Below are 14835 nucleotides of genomic sequence, written 5' to 3' on the forward strand. Positions count from 1 at the left end.
ACAGCCAAACAATAACTTTCCTTTCCTTTTCCTAAAAACAGATGATAGATAATCTGATCAAAGAATGAGAGAATGAGATCAAACACTGATGGCTTGACAGTTGTGGACAGTAACTTAGCTGTTATTTAAATAGTATGTACACCCTGGCCTGCACCTTTATTGCAAATTGTAGAAGGTCAATACATTTATTTACATACTGAAATAAATGTAGTTTCCTCTCTATTGTTTGACCTTGTGGTCAAAAACAATTTGAATATCTCAATTATGAGATTGATAGTTTTGAGTTATAATTTAATGCTCTTAATTTAATTTTAGAATATCAATGAATCTACATAAATCATATTGAATGAATACATTTAATTGGTTCCCCAAAGACTTTGTGTTCAAGGACACAACACACCCACACCATGTAGTGTAGGGATAAAAAAAAAAAAAAAAAAAAAAAAAGCATTTATACAATGTTTATTTTCATAGTTGATTAATCATTTGAATAAATCAAATTTCAAATGTCAAAATATGGTGTGAAATGAGAAGTGAACCCAGTTTTTGATTTGTCTGTTGTGTCTCAACTGATGATGATATATGATGAAATAAAGTAGAGGAGCATTTGAGATTCGATTTGGTCTTTTTGCTCAATAAGTCACATATTTTTGAAAAACAACCTCCAAGCTGCTAAACTGTTATCTATCTAACTATTATCAAAAATCTCCATCAACAACAAACTTATACATGTTGTTACTCTGGACCAAGCCTGGACGCCATGTTTGACACCAGTAACCTCAGATGACTTCAGTCAGACTCAGAAAGCTGTGTGTCCATCAAGAAGGACACGAGTTGTCACTGAGAGGCTTCACTGAACAAAATGGTTAAGTTGTTAGCCACTAAGTCCCTGGGCTCTGAAATGCTTCTGCTCGTCCATTAAGAGAAACCACAGGGATGTTGTCACATACGACAACTGTAAGAGACACAGGAGACGGGTTTTTATTCTGAAAGTACTACAAACAACAAAATCAATAGTTCAAGTCCTTAAATAATGGAAATATTTGTTGTTGCAGGAGTGTTGAAATGACGTCAGACCATAAATCTAGCTCTATACCATCTCACACCTAGTTCCTATGTCACTCACTGCCTCAGGTAGTCGGCTCAATGTCTGGTTATGGAGACTGTATTTCCTCTGGAGGTGGAAAGATTAACCACTAATAGAAGGTCAGGATACAGCTACATGTTATATGTAAAACCACCACTAATCTCTGTCATTTGAGAACATTGATACAGCCATCAAAACACAGCATTTGATGACAACGTTACAGGCTGATCAGTCAGCCCAAGGGAAGTAACATTAGCCAATTTACTGTGTGAGTGATTGATTTAATTGATATTCAATGATTGATTGAGTAGAGGTAGTGGTAGAGTTTTACTTTAGCTTGTATGGCTTCTACAGCAGGGAGCGAAGATCATTTCTAGTGAGTCAGGATAGAGTTAATGATTCTGACTAAGCAGTGGACAAATTTGTGGTAAATGCCATACAAGCCTTGGTTTAAGTTTGATTGTTAATTACCGTCATTTCTATTAGTGTTGGTGTCGGGCTCATCTGGTGCCTCGTCCATAAATCGCAACTAAAAGTTGCAGAATTGAACCACAGTGAACTACAAAGCGCACAATGATTATAATGAAGACACACGTCACCAAGTACAAAAGTGTGGCTCGTTGATATGTTTTTAATAGTTTTTCGACGAGAGTGGAGATTTATTGCGCAGAGTAATGAGCTTTCAGTTTGGCTGCACACACAGCATTTATAAGCTGAATCAGTGTTACGTAACATTGGGTCTTTGCACTGGATTTCATGACTTTAACAGGGGGAAATGAAGGATATCACCAACCTTTGAAGGTATGAAATGATGTCCTTTGCTGTCAGTTAACAGCATTTCAACAAAACGTGGGAAGACTGGCAAAAAGTGAGCCCAAGGTCACTGCGCATGTTACCTGTAAGTGTGTGCTTGAAATTAAACTACTGTCATGTGTAGTGACTGTCACTGTCACTACTGTACTGTATCGTGTCATGAACCATGTATCCAGAAACTGAATCATGGGAAAGAGATAGACAGACAGCCCTAACTTTCACAACTGCTGCCCTGTCATTTTAAGTTTACATAGTTAACAAGTCCCTGTTTTGTTGTTTAAATTGCAAAGGGAACAAAAAGCTTTAAGGGTCCCTCAGAGCGCTGACATACACTGAAGGATAAAGCCTTGTTTGGTTAAAAGTATTTCATAATGGCATGAACCAAGTAAGTCTGTCCTCCGTGTCTACTTTGTGTTCTGTAAATGTCATCGTAAAAGCCCTGCCGCTGCCCTGATTTACTGCACAACACGGGCTCGACGACTTGGCCGCTCCTGTAACAAAACATGACCATCATACTGATGAACAGCCTGTTCAATCAATAGAGGTTGGTGTACAATGCATCAGCCAAGCTACATGTTTGGGTTTCTTCTCATACGCAGGATGGGTCCATTTCCATACAGCAGAAGTGCTTTTAGCCACAAATCGTATTCAAGCCAAGTGCCCTTCAAGGCCCATTAGGGGGGAGGTCAGTTTTGACAGAGGCTGGTTGAGAAGCTCTTTAGAGGGCCGGGTCTCTATCAAGGGCCAACAATCTAATCCAAAAACAGACAGCTTTACTCTGTCTCTGCAGGAGATAGAGGGGAGATGAGGATTAAGCAGAAGTAACCCAATTAAGACAAGGCTGATGGACTAAAAAACAGGGATTTAAGCGAAAAAGACGGATAAGGTCGGGACAGAGTGAGTGTTGTCCTGTTGTGAGATACAACAAGGAGACGGAGGAAGGTTTGTATTTATTTAAAAACAGTAAAGCTTGCTTGAGTCAGGTAATCCATCAGTTAACCTAATGTCTACTTTTACTGTGGGAGAAAAACGACAACTCTTATCTACCACTATTCTAAATTGATTTAATTAACAATAATGTTAATCTGACCAACCTGTGGGGCACAGCACAGCACCCAGAGGGCATACTTCACCTTCAAAGGCAGCAATCAGATGAGTATATTCTCTTGGCTTGATAATTAGCTTTTCAAGACTAAGTTCAAGTATTTCAAAGGAGGACTAAGTTCAAGTATTTCTTTGAACTGCATCACCCAGAGTGCTTGATCAGCAACAACTGATGAGAGTCCCCAACACACACGCTGAGAGATGAGAGTCCCCAACACACACGCTTTACCCACTCAGCAAATCTAAAGTAACTAAAAGAATCCACAGATTAACCGATAGAGAAACTGAATATTTGAGGTCATTTAGGAATATTTGAATGTTTGACATTCTTGCTTGAAAAATAACCTGCATGATTAATATTTTTATCGATATTAAGTCAGTTGCTCATTTACTGTAAGATGAGTAACCTTTACTGTCATTAAACAAGTGCAATGAGGTTGGATGGTCACTCTTGTCACTGCACAGAGCACGTACATACAATAGAATACCAAATAAATATATTTATATCTCACTAGATAAGAATATACAGCCATAAAGCTTCACAGGTGTACAGTGGAAAGCCTAACTGAAGGCCAAGTTCGATCATAGGTGTGGTCTGACCCATGAGTGGGCTACTGAGTAGGTGACTGTCTCGTGCATAATTAAGTAAAGTTCACTGGGTTCTTATGTAACAGTGTCATAATGACTAACTAAATACTAATGGCTCTGAACGTTAACATGGTTAACTACATTAGTACTAGCCTACATAATTTAGCAGAAGGCTTTCAAGCAAAAACGTCAAAAAAGTCTCTGGTTCCAGTCACTCAGCTGTGACGATTTGTTGAATTTTTCAGTTTTACATCATTTTTAACTCATCCGGTATCTTCCAATTGTGGTCCATTGGTTGGCCAACGGATAAATGAATAAAAATGTGCTTCTTCACACTGGTTTCATGCCTCAACATTGACCTAAAAAGCCGACGTTTCAATCAAAGTTGGATCTCTTTAAAGTGGATACCACACCCAAACACCAACAGGCTGGCAGGCTCTATGATGACAGGTGTGGCTGCTAACCATACAACTTACCCGGCGGGTGATAAACATCTCAAAGCATCTCTCAGTTCAAGATGGTTCATCTCAAGGGGGTGAAGATCGGCATATCAACAATGCAGGTTGGAAACACATCAGACAAACCAAGTCTGGCGCTTTCAAGGTTTGGACAAAAGACCTTTGAAGGCTTGACCTTGGACTCTTAGACACTATGATTGACATTTGGTGGATTAATTGAGAAAGTAATCTGCAGATTAACTGAGAATGAAAATAATCCGCAGTAGCAGAACCCCTAATTTTGGGGAAATACCTTTGCAAAAAAGAAAAAAGGGAAAAAGCCAGAGATTCAGGCGCGTGCACAGTGCACACACAACAGACATACAGTACCCCACTGCACTGTACTGTCCTGTGTGTAATGCCAGAAGCCTCCTCGTCCTCATTGTCTGGGTAAACCGGTGAACACCATCTCCACCGGGACTCGGAGGTGACCACGCGCCTCCTCTCTGGAGGAGTGGGACTCTGCTAAGTTTGGTCCTGCGGTTCAAATAAACTGCTGCGGTCTGTTAGATGTTGGCAGCAGTCGTATTAAACCTTATAACGACTTCTCCAGATTCAAAACACTCTCTGACACAACCCTTTAAAATCAAACTCCCCCTTCACATCCCGGTGCGTTTCTAGACGCTCCCCGTTTAACTGCTGCGTGTTTGTCTGTTAATTAGTGCGTTAATTACGCAGCAATTACTTACACCTTTGAATAACGTCAGACGGCGAGACTTTCGACTTAAAACATCATGAAAAAAGGCAAAGAAGCAGGAAAAACTGTAACATGTGTTAAAGAGAAGCAAAAAATCCATCATGCGCTTATTCTAATTTATGTACATTTTCTTTAAAATTGCGCAGAGTGGCTAAAATGCGGAAAATACACTTTTACTCGAGGAAACTATGTTTTAATTAAGTAAGAGAAAACATTGCAACATGTCAGAAACATTATTATTACAGCATCCATGAGAAGCCACACGTTGTATTGTCATTCAAACTCGTTGAGAGCGGCTCTCCTCCTTTACTAAACTTTACTGCAAAAAAAAAAAAAAAAAGACAAAATGGTGAATGTGGTGTTAACTCACCGCTCCAGCCGAGGAGGAGGACGTGAAGAAGAAACAGCGGTACAAATGCTCCGCGCTGGAAAGCCATGTCTCTCGGTGCTCGTCGTATCCAGTCCAAAACAAACTGAAGCTGAAGTGGTGTGTGTGTTTCAACGAGAAGTTAGAGCAGCAGCCCGGAGGAGACTGAGGAGGAGGAGGAGGAGGAGGAGAGAGGAGGGGGAGGGGGAGGAGGGAGCTCAATTAGAGCCTCAGTCTGGCGGGGTCCTCCTATTGTGGGGGGCTTTCTGTGTGTGGTGGTGGTGGTGGTGGGGTGGCAGCTTATCGGTGTTCAACCTCTCCTAACTCACGCAGCATACACTACTTCTTATGGTAGAAAGTCCCTCTAAAGGTCATGACTAAATAAGAACCTTATCGGGCCTCCGCACCTTTTAACCTAAATCACATGAATCCAGCAGGACCGGGACACTTCATCTGCACTCTGCACAGTGGCTGAGTCAGAAATTTAATTTTAAGGGGGGTGTACTATAGTGAGGAGGAGGAGGGGGGCAATGTAAATGTAAATACCCCAACAAAGTAAAAACCTCAGAATCACCTCAGCACCTGGTGGGTATAAAAAAAATGTTGTATTAGCTGTAAGATAACAGATCTAAGACTCTGCTTCACCTGAAAATCACCGTATATCCCATAATCCAGTGGGAGTGGAGGACAAATTGTGTGGCAATATTGTTGATACATGGAGGCTAAGTGTTTATACTAGAGTTTCTTGTTAGAAAAACATCCACCAATCAATCCATTGAGAATTGGGGAAATAAAACCCTTAAAACAGCTTCTGTATCAGTGCCACTGAAAGTAATTTTTTCCATCAGCATTATAAAATAGGTGTTAACTGTTAAATAAATGATTTTACAGACTCTCTCTTGAATCTAAAACCACTTTTGTGCTCCATCACTTTAATTGGTTAACTACTGTGTTTACTGCAATAACCAATGAAATTAAACATCCAGTATCATCAGAAAACTTTAATATTCATTATTTAACATTGCACCCTGTATGAAGAGAGTTTGTATCTATTTGAACTATGCCTTTAAGTTCTTGAAGTTTTATTATGCTCCTTCTATTCTGAGACAGAATGGGAGAGTGCATGTTGGAAACCAATTCGCCATAATTCTGCAAATAAAACATGACTCCACTTGAGCTGTGAGTAAAACTGTAATCCTCTCAGTGCGATTCAGGCTCTGTCACAACACAGTGATAATATCATACTAAGAGAATATTCTTCTTCTTCTTCTTAAACACTTTATATTGATTATCCCCCCAAAATACGAATGCTTAGAGTTAATGGATGTATAAAACAGGAAGGTGCCCTATTGAGGCTGCTTGTGTAGCGGGCCCTGATTATTCTACTACGTCGCTGATATTGGAATACAAGTATTCTCATTTCATAGAGGTGGAAAAACTGTACGGCTTGTGCTCAAAGGAATCGTTCAACATTTTGGGGAATAATATGCTTATTGCTTTTGTAAATGGGACTCTCATATCTACAGCCAGCAGGCGGTTAGCTTAGCTCTTTATGTCCAAAGGTAATGAAGTCCACCTGTACCAGCACTTCTAATGCTAACAATAATAGAGACTCAGCAGTAGAAAGCTATCGATCCCCACATTTAACTTTGAGCAAGAAAGTTTTTAAGGACAATTTTGAGTATGTATTCCTTTTAGGTTGATTACTTCTCTTTTATTCTGTATATATGGATTATGTCACTATGTTTTACAGATTTATGCGGAGACATACAGTCAGTAAAACCATACAACATGATTATAAAATCATACAAACAGATTGAAAATGTATCAGTTCTGGGGCGGTGTGTGGCGCAGTGGTTAAGGCGGCCGCCCCATGTAAAGGGTTCAGTCGTCAACGCAGGCGTCCCAGGTTCGAGTCCCGCGTCGGGCAGACATTTCCTGCATGTCATTCCCCCTCTCTCTGCCTCCCCCTTTCCTGTCTATCTCACTGTGCTATCAAATAAAGGCAAAAGCGCCAAAAAATATACTTAAAAAAAAAAATGTATCAGTTCTAATAACACAGCAATATGCGATAATAAAACATTCAGAAATGGGTAGTCTGCATTATGAATACCATACTTCTATTTGTCTCCTTTCTTAATAAATATAGATCTCAGAGTGCTTCCTCCACAACTACACTTTTTCTCTACATGTTTGCATGTTTATGTATAGATTTTAATATCTTATTCAAGTTTTTGCCAAACCTCTACACATTTTTATAAGAAATATAGATTCTTGACATACATAATTTATTATTAGATAAGATTCATACCACACATCTTACAGAGTGGTGAGCACAGAGCGTTTTCTGAAGTTTACCCTTCAGCTACATCATAATGCCAGCGCACACAGAGCTGCCTGATACACCATTAACATCACAAGTATAAAGCACAAGTTCAAGATATCCCATAAACAACCAGCTGTTTTCACTGTGAGACACAACTCAAGTTGTCCTCACTTTTGTGGATTACAGTGTTGACACTTGACTGTGATTAACGAGGCAGCAGCCTGGTGTTTGTTTGCTGGTTTGTTTGTTGGGCTGATGGCTGAGACAGCAACTAGTTCAAGTCTCAGCACCACTCCCCACGTGGATTTACTGGTGCTGATGCAACAACTTCTGCTGGACATGAACCTACGTATATCACAAGCTGCTCTCTTATCTGCTGATTCTTTTTGGTTGCAATGCGCTCAAGGCTTAAAACCAAAGGAGACTGTGTCTTTGAAGCGGTGACTTCTAAACTTTAAAGCTCTCCACATGTGTGAAATGTAGCTCAGGCAGCAGTGAAAGACTTCACTTCACTAGATTTCTATGTCTAATTATTAATCACAGCTTTCAATTTGTATTCTACTGAAAAGCAGTTTGTGACATTTACTTTTAAAATGCAAATCAAAATTCTTCTACTATTATATGAAACACAAAGGCCATGTTAGAAATCATTAACCAGAAAACCACCAACAAAGACCAGTATTGATGATGTATCAGTATCCAACACCTTAACCAACCATTTCAATTTAAAATGTTCTAATACTTCCAGATGTGCACACATTTCCATTAGGGCTGTTAATTATTAAAATATTTAATCAGAATATTTTTCAAGCGTTTGGTATGGACAAACAAAAACAGCCCTAATTCTAATTAACATTCCAAAAGCAATCAAGACTATGTTAACTTTAGCACACCCTTCAACTCATGAATACATTTGGGATAAAATAAGCTGCCATGTTGCACATGATACAGGTTGGAGACAAAGGTTAGAGACACTGGATCTCCTCCAATAAAGTGGTGTTTTCATGTGCCACTGTGGAGTCACCTTGGCCAACAGCTGCAGCAGAAAAGCTTCCTGGAGTTGGTCAGCCAGCTGTCCATCCTCTGTCATACGTGAGCACACAGCACAGACATTAGACATGGAGACGGAGATCTTGTGGTCACAGAACACTTATAACCCACTACAGGCTTAACATGAGTGCTTCCAAACATACGCAGTGTTGTGACAGCCTGATGGAGCTGTATATTGTAGCAGTGCTTGGTGTCATCACCAGACAGTGCATCCAAAAATAAAAATAATTGTATCATCACAGCTGTCACTTGTTCAGTATGACTATGTTGTCTAAAGCCTAAACAACTGGATTTATGATCTGTTGCTTCATGAGTCAAGTTTCTCAGAATTTTGCTATTTGCTGGTTAGAAAGTAAAGGCAAAGAAAACATGCCTTCACGTTAAATTACACTATAGACATTGGTTGATGAGTTTGAAAACATGTCTGTCTTCTATTTGGTAAATTCATATGAAGTGAGATGACAAATTACACAATAAAATGCTTGTTCCCTTTTAGGTGTAGTGGAGTAATACAGTATAGAGATCAACTCATCTGAAACTGAAATATCTCTACGTCTGATCCCTTATCACAGGCTGGCATGGTCTCGATGTGTTTTTGATTCTCATTTAAAGAATCTCTCTCAACCTTAAACAGTAGATAACATCTGCTATTTCACAACAATAAGGCAGAATAGTAGATAAAAGTTTTAAAAAGCACAAAACTTTGTTAATTCTCATTTGCTACTAGCAACTGTGAAACACAGCTGAGAGCTCAGAAATAGCCATAACAGAGCCTTTGGGTTAAGATTATTTTGTCACACAATTTTGTGTAACAGACTTTACATTTTCCTGTATAATCCCTTTAATGGTTTTGGGTCCATGTGACCATGTATTTTAGGACACTGCAGGAAGTCTGGAGTTCAGGTTGGGAACCACTGTTCCTGAGCATTAGCGAACATTCCTGTGCGACGGACCAACCTCGCACCTATATGAATCATAACTCAACCAGCATTTGTCACATCAAAATAAACCTGATACAGGCCTCATGGTGAAAAGAGGACGGCAGCAGCTGCACACATGTGTAAAAGTCTATCTTGCACCTCATATCAGGGAATATTTGTTTTGGGTTTGTGCCAAGTTCTCTCCACTCTGGAGGAAACCATCTCTCATATGAAATCTATCTAGCCCTTACTCATGAGACATGAGTCTAAGCAGGCTCCTCGTGAAAAGGTTTTTTTTTTATGCAACTGTTGGCCCATACATTTTCTCCTTTGTTAATGCCTGTAGCTCACAGTGCTCTGGCTCTTTCCTCCTTACCCTGAAGCATGCCCCAGATACCACATTCCTAAAGAAATCTAAGCTCGGGCCCCTTTTGATGTATAAAGCCTTGCACCATTCAACATTTTTATTGAAAATCTCAAGATACTTTCTATCTAATTGATTTCTTTGTGAAGGCTTTATTTTGCAGGTCAATTTTTCCATATAATGTCTTGGAAATTTTTCCTGGAAGGAGCTGGTACTGACAGAGACAAAGCTCTGGTTGGTTTAGGTGCTGCGTTAATTTGGTTCCACATGAATTTCCATGACAGAAGTTTCTCCATTTAAACCAAGCTGAATATCAATTACTCATTCACTCGTTATTGTCTCCAAGATTGGAAGTCTCTCGGCTATGGGCTGATCAGTCACTCTCTGACTTGTTATTTGTGTAAAATTATATGGCTCTTTCCAAGCAAGTTCTCCAGGAGATATTAACTGAGTTTTAGGGACCTGTAAAACAATGCCACCATTCATTTATCATTTTAAACATACTTAAGAATTTCAATATGGACCACAACAGCTGTTACTGAGCCTTTGAAAGCATCGTTCTTATGGTGTAACGTGGGCAGCACAGTAAAGCCTTTCTAGCATGATGACATACCGTACGTGTTGCACTGCGCCAAAACCCCAAGAATTTGAAGATATCCTTTTAGGTCCCAGATTTCATCATACTGGGCAACTACATGTCCTGACTGTGGGGTATTTTGTGCAGGGTTGAATGCTAATATTGTCAAGAAGCCTCAGTTGAATGCAGAAATACTTGTACTAATTAATTGTTGTGATTGTGATATAATTTGTGATGTATGTGCAGCCAGAACTGGTGAAGAGTCTCTGTATCTCAGATGTATGTCTGTAGTCATGTGACTGAGAATCTGCTGTTACTAACTCCTGTCTCATTATTCAAATCTTTTTTCCCCTCTTCAGTCAGAACAGTAATTCCCTCTCCACTGAAGTAATTTCACTGCTAACTCAGTCCTGTGGAGGGTGTGGACAGGCATGTAGCTGCGCCCTGTGACAGATGGTACAGCCAGTCGCGTCTTTTAACCTGGCATCAGAGTGGATCTTCAGCAGGAGAAAATAACCCCCCCTCCCCTTTATGTGGAGGCGCTCCCATAAGTCAGCTCTGGCAGGACTTTTTCAGTCAGTTTTGAAATGTTTTGCCAGAAGACCCCAGGCTTTAAGTCAGTCTCTTCTTAAAAATTCATCTCGTACTGTATCAGTTTCTTTCCTCTTGACATGATTTCAACTTCTCAAACCATCCAGTAGATCTAATGTTTTTATTGCTCCTTTATCGCATCCTTCTTCACATAAAACCAAAATCATTCAGTCGAACTGTAAGTAGTTGTATAATTATGATCATAATCAATTGTATTAGTGGAAGGTGTAGCACCAATATTTCACATTTATGCAACTAGGAAACAAAAACTATGCAAACTAATTTGACAAGGAAACTAAATATGTTCAATTATATACTTGATATATAGAATGAAGATCCCTCCCGTAGGGTTTTGATGGCCTCCCAGTTTGGGACTACTGTTGACTGTCAGTTTCGTTATACTTCAGTAAAAGTCGATACTTATCTCTTTAATTCTTGGCTCACAGATGTGTCGGTTTGGCCACAGGAATATCACTGGCCTTTGGAAACGAAGCCTGTTTTATAAGAGGGGAAAGAAAGTCAGAAGCTCGTGTGAATAAAGTCTTTGAAGTGGGCAGTAATCCCCAACCCCATCTGAAATATTTCTTTTCGCCTGTAATGGAGAGGAGAGGCAGAAAGAAAGATGATTCCCCTCTGCCAAATCTTTCTTCTACTGTATTTTAAATCAGCAGTGCCTCTTTGTTATATCCCTCCCCCTCACTTTTGTTTTGCTCCGTTCTCTTTATTCTGGCCATCTCTGGTGCTGCTGTGAGGAGAGAGAAGGCATGGGAGGATAGGATAATGGTGTCAAACTGAAGATTTAATGGTCACACTGGATTATAACACACAGATGTTGAGTACACACAGTCCATCTACCCTGAAGGGGGACAGGTGTCAGGGGACAGTCACTTTATTGTCAAAGGATTTTAATGATCCATCAGCAAATCAGCTTTGTTTTCAGCTACATTCACTCAGATGTTTGGTGTGTTTTAAACTATTTACTTGAAATGAATGAATAAGGTCAACTATTGGAGGGTTGGATTTAGTTTAGTATAGTATAGAAGTAGTGGTATTTAGTATTTTGAAAAGTAAACTGAAATGTTTAATGGAAACTTGAATCTTGGGGTTGTGACAATGTTTTAATAATGGTGATTTGTAAGTCACATGACTTATCAATGAACTTAACTGGAAACAACAGACACCATCCCAATGGAAGCAAAACAAGATAACATTAAACTTGATGTTTAAATCAGCCAATATCATGACGTCAGACCATGTTTTTGATGCTACTGTATTTCCATTGAAAGTATTTACATTTTGTGATTACCTCAATGTTCTTCATTGTTTTTATTGTTGACAGATTGACACTAAAGGAAATGCAGTGACATTGTCTCCGACCTTTCACTTCCTCATTTTTTGACAGATCAGTTTGAAATATTGCAGGAAATAATGGAACAAAGAAAAAGCAGCTGCCAGTGATGCTCAACCCCACACTTCACACAAAAACCTTTAACTGATAATGAAAAGAAAGGCCAATTATTGACTTACAACTCACTTGCTGTTCTTTTGTTGTATGTCTTTTTGGAATATGTGGTGTTAAAGCATGGCTGCTGGTAACATCAGGACAGAAAATCTTTAGGATTATGACTTCAGATACTCACTCCTACATGATAACAACCCTCTGTACCAACAAATCTAAGTATTTCATACTATAACTTCTGCTTAAACTGAAACAAAAGACCGCATAAGTTGGTACACACAAACATACATGGAATAGTCTACAGGTTTAGTATGACAGGAAAAGGTTCAAGAGTCAAATGGTCGAAATTGATGCTGTAGAAATATTCAGACTTTAAACTCAAAAGCACTGACATTTCCAATGATACAGTATTTATCATACATTTTTTTGCCTGCCTTTTAAGGTCCTTTAACATTACCATCATCCAATATCTTAATGTCAGAGTGACATCTAACACCAGTCTCTCCTCAGAACTGGATGTGATGGTAAATAAAGGGTTAAATACAGTACATGACGTGTGTCATGCACATGAATACTAAGACGTCATACAGGTATAACTGTGGGGTCTTTGAAGAGTTCAAAGTAGAATTGAAATGTAACCTGAACACTTGTGCGGGCCAACATAGGGAAGATTGTCCAATGGCATAAAAGAGTCTTTGAAGTAGTGAGGAGATTGTTGCTCAAGTTCATCATCATCATCATCCATTTCCCTGCAGCCTGGAGTGAGCCCACACACTGGCTGCTCTGCTCACACAGATTGGGGGCAGAGTGTTTCACCACGGGGGTGCCAGACGGAGTCAAGGACCGATGGTTTGAGCAGACTCTGTCAGAAGAAGGGGTGGGAATGCAAAAGAGGACGCTGCTCACCAAAATAAAATGCCAAGGAGGGGGGGCTTTAAGGGTGTTCTCTCCAGTTGGAGAAGCTGATTTAAAAACCTTGTATGTGCTGAATGAGGAAAATGTATGTCTATAACTGTAAGAAAATTGCAGCAATCAGCACTAATGAGCCTTCAATGAGTAGAGGAGGATTGCTGCGCCAGACACTACATCACTGAGGATTCCTGCGTGCAGTAACTATTTTTACTGCTTGTGCTGCGATTCAGACTGAAAATAGCATCTCATCGTGCAGCAACAAAGTGCATCAAACTGAAATACTTTCAAAGTTTGGCCAGAGAAAACAGGAGAGAGAAGTGTTAAAATCTTCCTGGCTGGGCCTTTAATTAGTGCATTACCACACCATTCATGTTTACTGCTGTAGTGATTATGGCAAAGAGAAAAGACCCTATGATGTGGTGGTCTCATCACTGTTCCAAATTAACCTCATATGTGCAAAGCTGTTGGTTTCAGCTGCAACTGCTCCACATCCTCTCCTACTTGTTGGAACAGCACTAGTGCAAACCGGCCAGAGGAGAAAAGGGAAAGTCCATGAGGGGCTGAAATTACACATGAATTGCGTTGTTCTGTCACTGTTCAATTTGTGCTGCAATAAACATGTGTGTACATTAATAAGTAATTTGCGTTTACATTTTGACAACACATATTATGAAATGTAAAGAATTCAGCAACAACAACCCATGGCTTTAAAGGGACACTTTGGTTTTTTTCAACCTGGGCCCTGCTTTCATATGTTTTTCTGTATACGTGAGTGATGGATAATACAATTATTGAGGTCACTCCAGTATTGAGCAGAGCAGGCAGCCTGCAGCCCAGCTAACGCTCTTCAACCGGGCAAGTGGCTCCCATCAAAGTTCGCCCTATAAATGTGCATTTTTTTCACACTGACAGGCTCAGATAGTTACAATGAGTGTCAGACAACATACTAGAAAGGAGAAATGAACGTATGTCTCTACCTTTAGCTGGAGGTCGCTGTTTGTTGTGATCTGTGTCCAAATCTCACCACACTAGAAATCTCGCGATAACTCACGGCAAAACACTGGTGGGGAATACTGTTACCTGACTGGGGTTAAGAGAGACGACCGGAGAGATTTTCTGTTGGATTACCGAACACTGTTACTTTAGTTTTAAATAAAAGGTTTTTAAAAAAGTCATGGCTGAATTTTTGCCCGATGTGGACGACGTGGATGAAAGGGATTTCTAGCGTGGTGAGATTTGGACACGGATCACAACAAACAGCGACCTCGGGCTAAAGTATGTTGTCCACTTGCCCGGTTGAAGAGCGTTAGCTGGGCTGCAGGCTGCCTGCTCTGCTCAATACTGGAGCGATCTCAATAATTGTATTATCCATCACTCACGTATACAGAAAAACATGAAAACAGGGCCCAGGTTGAAAAAAACCAAAGTTTCCCTTTAGGGAACTATAGGCTGTATTGTGAATTTATGAAGTATTCCAAGTTTC

At 39.8% G+C, this 14835-nt stretch overlaps 1 protein-coding gene across 1 annotated transcript in view; it reads right to left on the minus strand.

The window, feature by feature from the left end:
• mcama (melanoma cell adhesion molecule a) overlaps positions 1-5223 on the minus strand; it is a gene marked incomplete at both ends in the record, with an annotated part of 44962 nt that extends 39739 nt beyond the window's left edge. The window contains one exon of the mRNA XM_083985948.1: positions 5157-5223. Coding sequence (XP_083842074.1) covers positions 5157-5223 — 67 coding nt within the window. The remainder of the gene's footprint in view (positions 1-5156) is intronic.
• Between the last annotated feature and the right edge of the window lie 9612 nt (positions 5224-14835).

The sequence above is a fragment of the Trachurus trachurus genome, assembly GCF_905171665.1.
Source record: "Trachurus trachurus genome assembly, chromosome: 14".
In the NCBI taxonomy this organism is placed as follows: Eukaryota; Metazoa; Chordata; class Actinopteri; order Carangiformes; family Carangidae; genus Trachurus; species Trachurus trachurus.